The following is a 14,227-nucleotide window of genomic DNA, read 5'->3' on the forward strand; positions in this document are numbered from 1 at the left end:
ATGATTTAGTCAGTGTTTGTCCATCTTTCCTCTCTGATTTACTTTCTGACATTTATCACATGGCAACATCTTTACTGCTGGCAGGTGATGTCACTGGAAGGAGCTGCTGCTTGCTTTTTTGGTAGTTGGAACAGCTGTACACAGTAAAACATCTGTTATTTCCCAAAATGCAACAAGGTTCACAGAACGGAAACTGTCATGATCATGGTGATCACAGTTTCCTGTGGGAGGGGTTTCACCACAATATCAGCCATACAGAGCCCCCTGATGATCTGTTTGTGAAAAGGAATAGATTTCTCATGTAAAAGGGGGTATCAACTACTGATTGGGATGAAGTTCAATTCTTGGTCACGTTTTCTCTTTAAGCAATGTTTAGATATTTGTGTTTATTTCTCCCAAGTAAATACACTGTAAAGTCACCTTTTGCTGCAAGTCTCTTGGGATATGTCTCAGGGCTGGTGCACACCAGAGTGGTTCTGGAGTGTTTTTTAAAAGTGTAATAAAACCCTATATGCCCGTTCTTACTTGGGCGATTTGCGCTAATCGTCCAGAATCGCGAAACGCAAACGCATCGACTGCACCATTTTCAGGCGATTTCCCGGCGATCGCGTTTCAGTGCTATATATAGAAAAATCGCCACAGTGTTCAGTGATTTTTCCTCTGAAAAATCACTCACGCAATACGTTTTGCGCTTCCAAGTGTGAATGAGCCCTTAGAAGGACTCTCTAAACATGCCTAGAATCGCTCTGAAATCTGCTTTAAAAACCTCTAGCGTTTTGCGGATTTGCTACAGGTTTTTGTGTGCACTAGGCCTCAGACAGCTTAGCACATCAGACTGCTGTGATATCACCCATTTCACAAAGCAAAAGTGCACTAACTCCTTAACGTTAAATGGGTTGTGTTGTACAGCAATTTAAATCTTGTCAAATATTTTCAGTTGGATTGAGGTCTGGGTTTTGGCTGGGATATTTCCCTTGAAACCACTATTTAGGGTAGATTTTCTGTTGGAAGGATAAATAACAGTTACAGTATATTGCATTTTTCTCCTGGGTGACTCAAAGAGCTACTGTGAAAATTATTTTGATTATTTTCTTGTTTGTAAGTGGTTTAAAGGGCATTTTATCGACAAGGTGTGAAATATCACCTAGAAAAAGTGAATTGCATATGGGCCCTGGAGTGAGAAGGATATAAAGGCTGCCAGAATGATTCAGGTGACTTGTTGTTCTCACCACATTTTCCTAAAACGCCGTTCTGTTGAGTGTATGAATGCCCTCCTTGCCTGGTGGGAGGCCTTCTTTGGTCAGTATTTATACCGGTAGTAGTGCCATATTTTATTATATTTATTGCAACAGAGATAAGAAAAACCTGTGATGGGGAGAGGGGGTAACATTTTTAATACCTTAGTAGTGGAAATCCACTGGATGGTCCAGGGCAGAGGCGTATTTTTAGGGGTGCACATAGGACACCTGCCATAGGCTCCCCTTGTCACTCACCTGGGGGGGAGGGCGCATCCCCAGTAAGCAATTAATCACCCCCTCCAGTGTCAGACTGGGAGGTGGAAAAGTTGAGGAAATCCACTTGCTGGCCAAGCAGCAGTAATCATGTGTTGCTGTTCACAGTGAAGATTGATAACACAGGGTTATTGCTGGTTGGCCAGCAGGTGGATTTTACTCAGTTGTCAATCCTGCCAGTCTGACACTGACCCCCTCTGTGTAGTAGCTGGCTCACCACCAGCGCTGTCTATGCCACCCACCTGGCATCCACAGAAGGAGAGGCAGAGGGACTGTGTTTGACACTCACTGCAACAGGCAGCTTGCTATCCAGCGCCCTCCATGTGTCACCTAATCGCTAGGCGCCTACAGCTACATCCACAGCCATGCACTGTTTCCTCCTCTAGTCTCCCACCTCCATCACATACGCTGCCATTCAGGAGGGGGATCGGGGATACAAGGCAGGTAGTGGGCGATGCCAATGTTGCTATGATGACCAGAGACGTCCCTGGTCGCCATAGCAATGTCGGCGCTGCTCGCTGCCTTGCATCCCCGATCCTCCTCTTGATTGGCTGCATACATGATAGAGGTGGGAGTGAATACTAGAGGAAAGAACAGTGCGTGGATGTAACTGCGGGCGGTTAGGTGACACAGAGTGCGCACGGCACATTGACTGTGAGGCAGCAGCTAGGCGAGCAGAAGTTTAGCAGAGATGGGGGAGCTGTCACTGCCTAAAAGGTAGTGCCATTGCCACTGTGTTATAGGTCCACTAGTGGGGTGAGGATCCTGCTGAACACGAGGAAACCACGGGCTTCAAAGCTCAAATCCTCAGATGGGGTCACACTCACATTCACTGAAGGCATCCATGCAGTGGCGTAGCTAAGAAGCTGTGGGCAGCAGTGCAAGTTTTACATTGGGGCCTCCCAAGCACTCTATATGTAACCATTGATACAGCACACCAAAACCAATCAAGGACAACCACCTTGTCAGAGGTGCAAGAAGGGGATGGGAAACAGCTTGTTAATGATCAGTACTATTCAAAGCATCTATAGAAGTGATTATTATCAATACAGGACCAATAAAGAGCTAACACTGGAGTTGAGGATAAGCCCCTCGGGTCTCCTCTGGCCCAAGGGCCCAGATGTAGTTGGAACCTCTGCACCCCCTATTCCTATGCCACTGCATCCATGCAGGAGCAATATAGGACAACCTAAGGGGAGGATGGGCAATTGGGCATAAAACATTTTGTTATGGGGTGTAGTTATTTATTTCAAACTGAAAGAAGTTTGTAGTACAAAGGTTTTAGTTTGTAAAGAGAGCACCGCTAATTAAAAACATAAGTGATTGTGCACCTGTACTCATGGTTAGGTAGCTCAAAACCACTTTAGGCCTCATATAGCATGAAACCAGTGACTTGTTTTGAAAAAGCATTTAGAGTTCACCAATAATTATTTCGATGGAATCTGATGTACTAACAGAACTCTATTTCAACGAACTGTTAGATAACAAAATATGAAGTAGCAAAGATACTGGCAAACTGCAGACACCACATGGTGCTTATACCAGCACTAACCCTCACATCAATCTCTGTAGACCCCAGATTGCCGAGCACACTCGGTACAAGAAGGCCTTAGTAACACTGCGGAGCTATGCATGACTCACATCACTTTGAATAATAATTTTCTTTATTTTTGTAGTCCAATTCCATTTAAAAGTGGTGGCCAGTGTTTGAGTGGGCACCACAATTCTCTAATGTTTAACAAGATTAAAAAATGTGACTTTAATTCATCACAGCACATTCAAATACATATAATTAAATGAGTTTATATGAATGTAATTATATAAACAGTGACAAGTAAGGATAAGTCAGAGGACAGTAATACTAATAAGAAGTTAGCATCACATTTACAGAACAGAAGAAAGCGTAACAGTTACTAATGCTGCACCACATAAGATCAAAGACACAATAAACTGTCCTCCGTTGCAGCAATTGCGACTTTCTCTCTCTTCCACTGAAAGCAAAGCTGTGGAGGAGACATCGTTGTTGTCAATCTCGTCGTTCATATTTGCAGCTGACTCTACAGTCCACCTTAGAACATTAACTTTTAGCTCCATATCTGTGATCATCTGGTCCACTTTGAGAATTTCACCTTCTAGCTCAATGTTCTCCAGCTTATCTTTGTTAGTTGGCGAATCGTAGTTGATATTCTGGACACTCAGTGCCCTTGAGGCAATAGCTGAAGTGTTGCCTAAAAACATGAAAAGCACTTTAGGGCAAGAAAAGGAGAATGCTTCCCAACTATAAGATGTCAGTTTGGATACATAGAGCATGTGAAAAGAGTAAGTAACTTGTTTAAAAAAGCAGTTTAAGAAATAACATTTTGCCTGTACATCTAACCAATATGAAAGCAATGTTCACAGTGGGGAGTTGCCTTGCCTAGCATTGCCGCACATCTCTGAAGCCCCCCGTAGCTGAGTCAGCCATCCCTTCAATTTACCTTGCCGCCGGGGCTCCCCATTGGTCCATTGTCTGGACCATTTTCATTGGGAGCTTCAAAGATGCTTTGCCGGGGCTCTAGAAGAATTACAGTCGGGAATTTTGTCAAGGGGTGCAGGTTTTCAGTGGCATTGAAAGGTAAATTGACATAGCTGCCCGGCTCAGCTATGGGGGGCTTCGGCAATGTGCGGTGGCCCGATAGGGAGCTCTGGGTGTTTCCTTATTGAAGAAGTCCCCTGGGTGCAGTGGCACAACACAAGCATTAGCTGGTTTAGACCTGCTCTTTGCAGGTATAACATGCTATGTATGACATGTTTGTTGTAACATACACAACACAGTCCTCTGTGAACAAGGTTTCCATGCAATGCACGGTGACACCTCATCCACTGTACTGTGCATGCCAGGAATCCAATGCAGTGCGGGCCTAGCCTGACTCACCTCACCTTTAGAATCCAGCACCGAATGCATGCCATACTTATTCCTGCTAGGCATGCCATCAGGTGATGACCAATGCCACTGCAGCCATGGAGACCGGGGTGCTTTGCAGAAAGACATATTGTGGGTGTCCCAACACTGGATCTTTGGAGTGATTGGAATCACTTCATTCCTCCGCTATGGAGTCTGCATAAGACCGCTTCTCCCCCCTCCGCCCCTGCATCTCAGCCAATGACCTACCTTGACTGCTTCTATAAATGTGTTTGGGCCACACTCCCTCCCACGGGTCATCTTAGGTAGGTGGATATCTCAGAGACATTGGCCCACGTGCTATTTATTTTTTCTCCCGAGTATTCTCCTAGGTGATCATCACCTACCATGTCAATAAAATGCATTTTAAACCACCAGCAAGCAAGAAAAAATTGACAGTATTTTATCTCCCACTTTTTTGCTATTTTTTTCAATTGCAAAGTGCTGAAAAGTTGTGGAAAACAGGACATGAAAAATGATTTCCCAAGTGATGAATGAAGGCCATTATCCTGAACAATAACAACCCACTTATATTGGAGGGACTTGGCTCAAGAGTAGAGAAATGGTCATATAACCACTGTTGTAATCAAATTTAGGTATTTATCCATTTTTTTAAATAATATATTTACTCCCTTATTCAAATTACTTTTTCTCCTAAGTTTTCTCCTATGAGATAAGTTTTCATGTTATGTTTAAAGAAACTTTTAAGCACTCTGCAATTAAAAAAGTACTAAAAAGTAGGTGAAAAAGTACTGCCAATATTATTAGTATTTTCTTGCTTGCTGGTGACTTAAAAGGCATTTTATTGATAAGGTGTAAAAATGTTGCGTAGGAGAAAACTTAGGAGAAAAAGTGAATTGAATAAGGCCCACGGTCTTTTAGGTTGCTATAAGACCGTGTTTGTCTCAACAATATACAGAATTATACCTTCAGAATTTCATTATGATAATCTGAACTTTACATTGGTAGCCTATCAGTTATTCTTTGTACTCAGGTTATGTACATCTGGTATATACTGTTTACATAGATTATGTGCTTCCATTTTATTTGTGTGTGTGACCTGCACACGAGGACAATGCTGTCAAATCTTTTTCAATTACGTGGCTAGTAAACCATTATGAAAGCGGATAACTATCTATTAGAGGATAGGTGCATTTGTATACAGGTCACTATGGAGGTGAAAGGAGATTAAACATAAATACTTTGCAAGCTAAACAGCTTGATCTACTCAGTGGGGTTTTTGTGTAGGAAAGTTCTGCATATTTTACAGATAAGCAGATAAAAACAACATAAAATATCCTTGTTCTGAAATTTGTATACGTGAAAACTGTGATCGAACTAATTAAGCAATTGTAATTTTCTGTTTATTGCAGTACATTTCTGAAGAGAAACAAACTAGAGAACTGCCAGATATTGATGAACAGTAACTTTTCAATTGATTTTAATACCGATTTGATAATGCTATCAAATCTACTGTTCTATCAGCACATCATATTATTTTATGTGTGGTCTTAGAGATCGTTCATGCTTTTCAATACATGTACTGTAAATAGAAACATAATACAACTTGAAAGCATAAGGCCAAGAAAATATTTTAAGGCTCTAGGATGATAGTAACAGTAATTTTATTACAAAAACGATAATATGAAGATGCACAGAACAAGAATGCAAGTTGTGGGACTAAAGACAAGCCCCTAAAATGGAGATAAAGTTTCAAAAGATTAGACAGTGTAGAAGCAAGGAAAAAGTAAGGAAGATGGTTGAAAGGGAAAACATGTTTCTGTGTGTGAGGGCTGGTGCACACCAAGAGTGCTTCTGAGCGATTTTAAAAATGCCAGCGCTTTGAAAAGCGCTTGACTAATGTATTTGAATGGCATGGATCACACCAGAGTGATGTCAAACGGGGGTCCTGCAACATTTTTGCTGATTTCTCAGGCGATTCAGTCTCAATGTTAAGTATTGGACAGTGGAAAATCGCTCTGAAAAGCGCTAGATCAGAGCGATTTTCCAAGCGTTTTTGTTACAGTTTTGTTCAGTTTTATTCAGTTTTAGATCTACTGTAACAAAAACTAATTAGATTACATTAGAAAATTGCTAGGCACATGCCTAGAATAGCCTAGAAAAATCACTTAAAAAAGCGGTGAGCATTTGCAATTACACTAGCGCTTTTTGGTGTGCACTGGTCCTAAGTGGGGAAGAGGTGGAGGGAGGGGAAAGAAGAAAGGAAAGAGAAGAATAAAGGGAGGTGACGTTGAGGTGAAGGGTTAAAGAGAAACCATAAATAAGATTTGAACGTCATCCCAATCAGTAGCTGATACCCCTTTTCCCATGAGAAATCTTTTTATTTTCTCGAATGGATCATCAGGGGGCTCTGTATGGCTGATTTTGTTGTGAAACCCATCCCACAGTGTGATGTCAGTGATTCACAGCTGTGAGGTCCTGACATCACACTATGGGAGCTTTGTTGCATTGTGGGAAATAACAGCTGTTTCCAAGTGTCAAAAGAGCAAGCAGCATCTCTTTCCAGTGACATCACCTGCCAGCAGTAAAAATGTCACCATGTGATAAATGTCTGAATGTAAATCAGGGAGAGGAAACATTTTACAATGGGCAAACACTGATTAAATAATTTATACATAATTATTGTATAAATTAAGCACTTTTTTATTACATTATTTTCACTGGAGTTCCTCTTTAACCTTCCTGGGTACGTTCGGGGTAAGCCGCGCAGGAGTATTTCTCAGGTCCTGCTGGGCCGATTTGCATAATTTTTTTTTGCTACACGCAGCTAGCACTTTGCTAGCTGCGTGTGCACACCGATCGCCGCTACTACCCGCCGATTCGCCACTACCTGCCGTGCCGCGCTGCCCCCCCCCCCCCCCAGACCCCATGCGCTGCCTGGCCAATCAGTGCCAGGCAGCACTGAGGGGTGGATCGGGACTCTCTTTGACGTCACGACGTCGATGACATCTGTGATGCCATTCCGCCCGTCGCCATGGCGACGGGGGAAGCCCTAATGGAAATCCCGTTCAGAACGGGATTTCTGGACGGGTGGGAGGGACCACTTGAGGGACCACTGTAGCTATGGATAGAGTACGCTGCATGGACAGATGGAGATTCCATCACTGGACCACCGAGAGCAGGTGAGTGAAGCGGTGCCGTGCTTCTGGGGAGGGGGTGACGGGGATGTTTGGGGAGGGGAGCCCTTTAATTGTTGCCGCCCTGCAGCACGTAAATCATGTTGCTTCATGGAAGAAACGCCAATGCATTTGACATACCATATACTTAAAACTTCTGTATATCTTTATATTAATCGTATACATTCAAGTATGCTTCATATGTACACTCCTTTATGTTTACTTACCAATTAAACATTTTTATATCCTAAGAGTTTGTCTTCAGCCTGCAACTTTTTTTCCTTGTTGTGTGTGTTTCTGTATTATTGTACTAAGAAAATTATTGTTACATTTATACTATATTAAATTATTGACCTATAGTCATAAAATATATAATTTGGCTTATTCTAATTTGCTTAACTACTTTGGCCTCCTGGACGTTCTAGCTACGCCCAGGAGGCCATGTGCACGTCCGCGTGCTCCCGCGGCCGATCGCGCGCGTGCACGCGCGCTCCCGGCCGCGGATCATTAGCCCACGAATCAGTGTATCGGGCTATGCTGCCCGATCACTGATTCCTCTCCCCCGCAGAAAAAGCGACAGCTTCTCTCAGAAGCTCCGCTTTTTCTGGCTGTTGCGTCTCACGTGCGTCCTTCTAAGCGTATGCTACGCTTAGAGTGACGTCATGTAAACAAACTCATGGCCGCCATCTTGTGGCCAAAAAGTAATACTACATCTGAAATTTAAAAAAAATAAAAATTAACACACATTTACATTATAAACACATTGTTTACCTCCCACCCTCCCAAAACTACCCAAATAAAATGTTTAATATAAAAAAAAACAACCATTACAATAAAAAAAAAAAACATGTAAATATTTACCTAAGGGTCTAAACTTTTTAAATATCAATGTAAAGATGAAATATTTCTATATTTTTTTTATTCTAAACTTGTAAATAGTGATAGATGCAAAACGGAAAAAATGCACCTTTATTTCTAAATAAAATATTGTCGCCATACATCGTTATAGGGACATCATTTTAATGGTGTAATAAACGGGACATATGGGCAAATACAATACGTGAGTTTTAATTATGGAGGCATGTATTATTTTAAAACTATAATGACTGAAAACTGAGAAATAATGCATTTTTTCCATTTTTTTCTTATTCTTCCTGTTAAAATGCATTTACAGTAAAGTGGCTCTTAGCAAAATGTACCCCCCAAAGAAAGCCTAATTGGCGGCGGAAAAAACAAGATATAGATCAGTTCATTGTGATAAGTAGTGATAAAGTTATAGGCTAATTAATGGGAGGTGAACATTGCTCGGATGCATAAAGTGAAAACGACTGAAGGCTGAAGTGGTTAACTGCATTCACTAAGTGATAACCTGGGGTCCAAACTGCTTATATCCAAACTGCTTATATGTTTAAATTAACCACTTAGTTCAAAGCAGAGAGACAAGTTGTTTTTTATACACAGTGCTATATGTCAGTTAATTTAAAGATAAATTTGCATTAGATGAAATGCAAAAAGAAATAAAAACAAACAAAAACCTGTCCAGTTTGCCAGCTGCACGACACTCATTTTTTTGTCTACAGGCTTCTTAGTCTGGCTACACTTCAAAGTGTTAAAATACTTAAGTGTACTTTAATTTGAACTTAAAGAAAACCTGAACTGAAAATAAAAGTCAAAATAAACATACACAAGTCATACTTACCTGCTGTGTAGTCTACTCCTCAATCTATTTTTCCTCTCCTTCCTCCTGTTTGTCTACTGTGATCAAGGGAATTCTCTGTCCTCCATTTTGAAAATCGCTATTACCCTCTAACAGCTTCCTGGTCAGCACACTGTTAAACCGTAACATCGCCCACTTGAGCAATAGGGAAACGTGCAAACATCAGTTCTCCTCTCAGCTGTAACTGACAGCAACTGATACATAACTGACAGCAACTGATATATTTCAGTTCTGACAAAATGTTGTCAGAACTGGAAGGGATCACTGTAAGAAGAAAATGGTGAGCTTCTGAGAGGAACTGATGGCAAGGTAACTATGTAATGTTCATTTGAAGTTACCTCATGTGTTGATTTTAAATAATTTTACTCAGTACAGGTTCTCTTTAACTTAATATAATGTAATAAATAAAATAGCTTACATTTTTGCAATATTAATATGTATATACTCAAGTATAAGCCTAATTTTTGGGCCAAAAAAAAGGCCCAATAGTGGGGATCGTGGATTATACTTGAGTCACTACTCTTTGAGTAACCCCCACTATATGCACAGTTGTGCATCATCTGAGGGAGACCACACACTTGACAATTCCATGGGAGGTCCCAGCTAACCTCATCTCAAGTTGTAGCCTTGGAAGGCATACAGGGACAGTCTCTACTGAGTGGAGAGAATCCTTGCATTCCTATATCAAGTTTGAGATACACGACTATGTGGCTCTGCATTCCTTCCTTTATTTTTATGCCAACTTTGCAACAGTAGTGCTTTGTATGTCCATCTCCGCTGCTTTTCTACTATATGGTTTTGGCTTTTGCCACCCCCAGCTTATACTCGGGTCAAACATTTTTTCCAGGTTTTTTTAAGGTAAGAGTTGGGGTTCGGCTTATACTAGAGTATATACAGTACATTATTTTGTCAGTAAGCCTATTGTAACACCATACCTCACCCTGATTTTCATTCTTAATTGTATCTTTACAGCTGGCAAGGAGATTGGATGTGGAGTATTCATTTTCTTTGTGAAGTGAGCAGGAACATCACCTGAACTCCCAAAATACACTGGGGCAGGAGGTTGTGTGACATCATAGCCATTTCGAAGACTGGGTAACATACCAAAATATTGAAATGTATGGTTATAAAAAGCCTTTTCAATGCTGAAACCAGGATAATTAAGGTCAAAATTGTTATCATTCATAATTTTATATTAATTATTATGCTCGACCATATGTCATTATGGTTCCTTTTTAAATGTGCTTAAAATATTGTTAAATAAACAAACTTTTTGACTTAACCCTAATTTAAGGTAGGGGCATATCACCTCCACTTCCATATAGTATAGCAAGTTACCTATTACAAGTGCTTATATTGATAATAAACTATCACCTGTTTTTAAAGTATGCGTCTAAAATGTTGCCTGTTCCTAAAGCTTTTTTTCAGCCTCTGCATCCTTTATCATCTTTATTTAGATATTGTTAGCTTTTTAGCACTGTGTATGGAGGAGTGCAGCTACTGATCAGTAATTACCAAGAATTCTTGGTGACAAATTCAAATATTGCATTTCTAGCCAGAGATTTTTCTTGAAACTCCAACCAAGATATTTAAAAAATAGAAAAAATGGGGTGCAGAAGACAAAATAGTTGAATAACTTTAAGAGTGGAAGAGGAGAACGGAGAACACCGAACAAAAGAAGTTAATAGATGAAAATGCTGTAAGAAAAAGTCATATACAGAAGAAGATGACATCATTATATACAAGTGTACAGAAGAAAAAAAGAAAGTTATAAAACAGAACAAAAAAGTATACTGAAGAAACTGACATCACAAGATATGGTAGAAATTTAGAGGTTAATAGAAACAAAACAAAAAAAAAATGACATACATTCTGGATTAAATATTTGTAATCATTTTTTCCGACAAGCATATGCGCTACCTTAAGCCACTTCCCTTTGTCCTAAGACCAAATTGCACTCCTACTAGGTATCCTAAAACATACTGCCTTTTATATATTTTATCGTATACTACCCCTCCTCTTGTTTCCCCCCATTCCCTTTAGATTGTAAGCTCGCAAGGGCAGGGCTCTCTCCCCCTTTTGTGTCTTGGAAATCATTATACATTTTATTCATCATGTTATTTTTATCACTGTCATTACCAATTCTGTATTTTGTATTCTGTATGCTGTATCATTTTTTGTATTTTGTCACTAAATATGTATCTTGTATATTAGTGTACACCATTGTCTGTATTATGTACCCCATGTTTGTTTCTTACTTTGTACAGCACCACGGAATATGTTGGCGCTTTATACATCAATAATAATAATAATACATTATTTTATTTTACTTTCAGTTCAAAAAACACCTTTTTACCCATTTATTATAAATGGGTAGAGGGTCAAAAAATGATCCATTTAACTATAAGGGAGGAGGTGGAATTCCCTTGCTAACAAAGCGGGATTGCAGATTCCACCATAACCCCCAGAGCCTCACATGCCTTGCGTTAGTTAACCACCCACCCCCACCACCAACAACTTCCTGAGCCAAAGGTGGGGATGAGCCCTTGTCCTCAACACTTTTCAAAGGCAATTTTGCAAAAGAAGGAGGTGTTACCAACCCAGTAATATGGACTACGTGGATTGGTATTGCCTAGGGGCAGAATTCCACATTGGTGTGCTCCACAATCTCTGGGATTAATTAGCCCACATGAGGGACAAGGGGTTAATGGGGTTTGCTGGCCAAACAAACTCAAGAATTTGAAGGGTTTGTTTTTATTAACTTTTTAACTGACTAACACCTTAGGAAAAGGTTTTAAATGCAACCCTGCACATTGTATTTTGAGCAGAAAAAATACTGCTACACTGCGGATAATTGGGATCCACCTTACAGAATTCCTGTATAGACATTGTTTTCCACACCTTAAAGTGAACCTCCAGACTAAAAATCTACTCAGCAGCACTGAGAAGGCTTGGTGATTCTTTAACAGTTTCACAGCATCAGAACTTTGTTTTTCTTACCCTAGCTTCATTTTTAGTTGCACAGAAGCTAAGCTCCTCCCCATAAAAGAAATCTGCTCTGGAATTTTTCCCCTGATGCTGTGCAAAGCATGATGGGATTTCTGATGTTGTTGTTCTCGTTCTGCTGTTTTGGCACAAATTTGTTTTTTAACATTTTGAATTTGAGATTTGAAGCCTAGCACGGGCAGCTGGGAGGGGTGATCAGGGCACAGGACAGCTGGAACTGTGTCTCATGCTCCCTGTCACCTCCTTTCAACCAAAAAGATGGCTTCCCCCATGAAATCACAAACATTTGCCTGTTCTTTTAAAACAGGGTGGGTAAGAGATTATATTACCTATCTATTTTAATTAACATAACTAAATGTAACTTAATGACAATATGTTTGTTTAGGCTGAAGTTCCTCTTTAAGCATGCGTGCAAAACCATTTTTTTGTTTATTAAAATGTATGTATGTCTAATTTTTCAGTACACACCTTTAGGCATTTGTACATCAACCACTCCTTTCTCTCTTGGATGCCTTGTATATATCCAATGTGATGAGTTGTGAGATTGTGTTTTTCCTTTTGTGACGATTGTACGATTTGTTGCAGGCATCAAATTTAAAATGATCATATATTTTACATAAAATTATAACTTTTCTCAGTTATCTTTTGTGCTTTATTTAGTTATGGTAACTATAAGGTTTACATTGATATTAAATGTTTGCATTTTGTTTTTCTAAACATTTTATAAATCTCCCATCTTCTTTGGAAATGGGTTTGTAATTTTGCAGCTAGTTCGTAGACAGGATAGCTCAGATGGTATTATCTAGAGAGAAACAGCAGGAAAGAGGCAAAGCTTTCTAACCACCCCACTAGATTTGTGTTAAAAAATAAGAGTATTAGGGCCATATGCAATTCACTTTTTCTCCTGAGTTTTCTCCTAGGAGATAATTCTTCATCTTCTATTTAAAATAACTTTTTATCACTTTGCAATAAAAAAAAGTACCAAAAAGTAGGTGAAAAAGTACTATGAAAAATTATTTTAAGCATTTTCTTGCTTACTGGTGGCTTAAAAGGTATTTTATTGATAAGTTTGAAAATATCACCTTGGAGAAAACTCAGGAAAAAAAGTGTGAGAATCTGCTCAGCTGCCTGTGCAGGCAGGCAGCTTTTTGACCATTGTTTAGGTTTGCATGCTGCAGGACTCTGGAAAGAAGAGCTTCTGTCAGTTTTGCAGCTTGTGCTTGCTGAGGAATTTGCATACGTTGTCATGCAAATTGCCTGGCCACATTCATTGGAGGCGTGTACTATAAGTACTATGTCTTTCCCACAATGCTTGGCTGGTCATAAGGAGTGAAACACTCTGGAGAGTGTCAGCCATGCTCTTTGTTTGAAGATCAGCTTAGAGTAATTCCTGGAAACTGTGCTAGGCAGGTTCCCTAGTGCAGTTAGGATTGTTTATCTGTTTTGTTTGTCTGTTGCGATTGTCCTGTCCCAATGGTGGTCGACAGGAAATCGTTCTGATCTCTGTTCTTGGAGTATAGCTGGTGCAGCGGTTGCTACCAGCTATCTCTTCTGTTCTGTCTCCTTGGATCGCGCTAGCCACTGTGCGCTAGCGCTGTGGATCCTTCTGTTCTGTCTCCTTGAATCGCGCTAGCCACTTTGCGCTAGCGCTGTGGATCCTTCTGTTCTGTCTCCTTGGATCGCGCTAGCCACTTTCCGCTAGTGCTGTGGATCCTTCTGTTCTGCTACTTTGTACCTGGATCGCGCTAGCCACTTTCACTAGTGCTGTGGATCCTATCTCTCGCTTGTCCCTGTTTTCGTGTGTCTGTCTTGTCTGCTACGACCGCTTGCTGGAGGCTCGGTGAGGTAACAGTTAAGCAAGCGTTCGCGTCCTCTGTTTCATGTTTGTCTGTCGATGGTTAGTTAGGCGTGCTTG

The 14,227-nt window shown here is 40.4% G+C and overlaps 1 protein-coding gene across 1 annotated transcript in view; it reads right to left on the bottom strand.

The window, feature by feature from the left end:
- Positions 1 to 3,157: 3,157 nt before the first annotated feature.
- Positions 3,158 to 14,227, bottom strand: part of LOC137518719 (regulator of G-protein signaling 9-binding protein B-like) — a 29,046-nt gene continuing 17,976 nt past the window's right edge. Inside the window, exon 3 of the mRNA XM_068236923.1 lies at positions 3,158 to 3,739. Within this exon, the coding sequence (XP_068093024.1) occupies positions 3,396 to 3,739 (344 nt within the window). The 3' untranslated portion in view covers positions 3,158 to 3,395. The remainder of the gene's footprint in view (positions 3,740 to 14,227) is intronic.

This window comes from Hyperolius riggenbachi, chromosome 5 (genome assembly GCF_040937935.1).
Source record: "Hyperolius riggenbachi isolate aHypRig1 chromosome 5, aHypRig1.pri, whole genome shotgun sequence".
Classification (NCBI taxonomy): Eukaryota; Metazoa; Chordata; class Amphibia; order Anura; family Hyperoliidae; genus Hyperolius; species Hyperolius riggenbachi.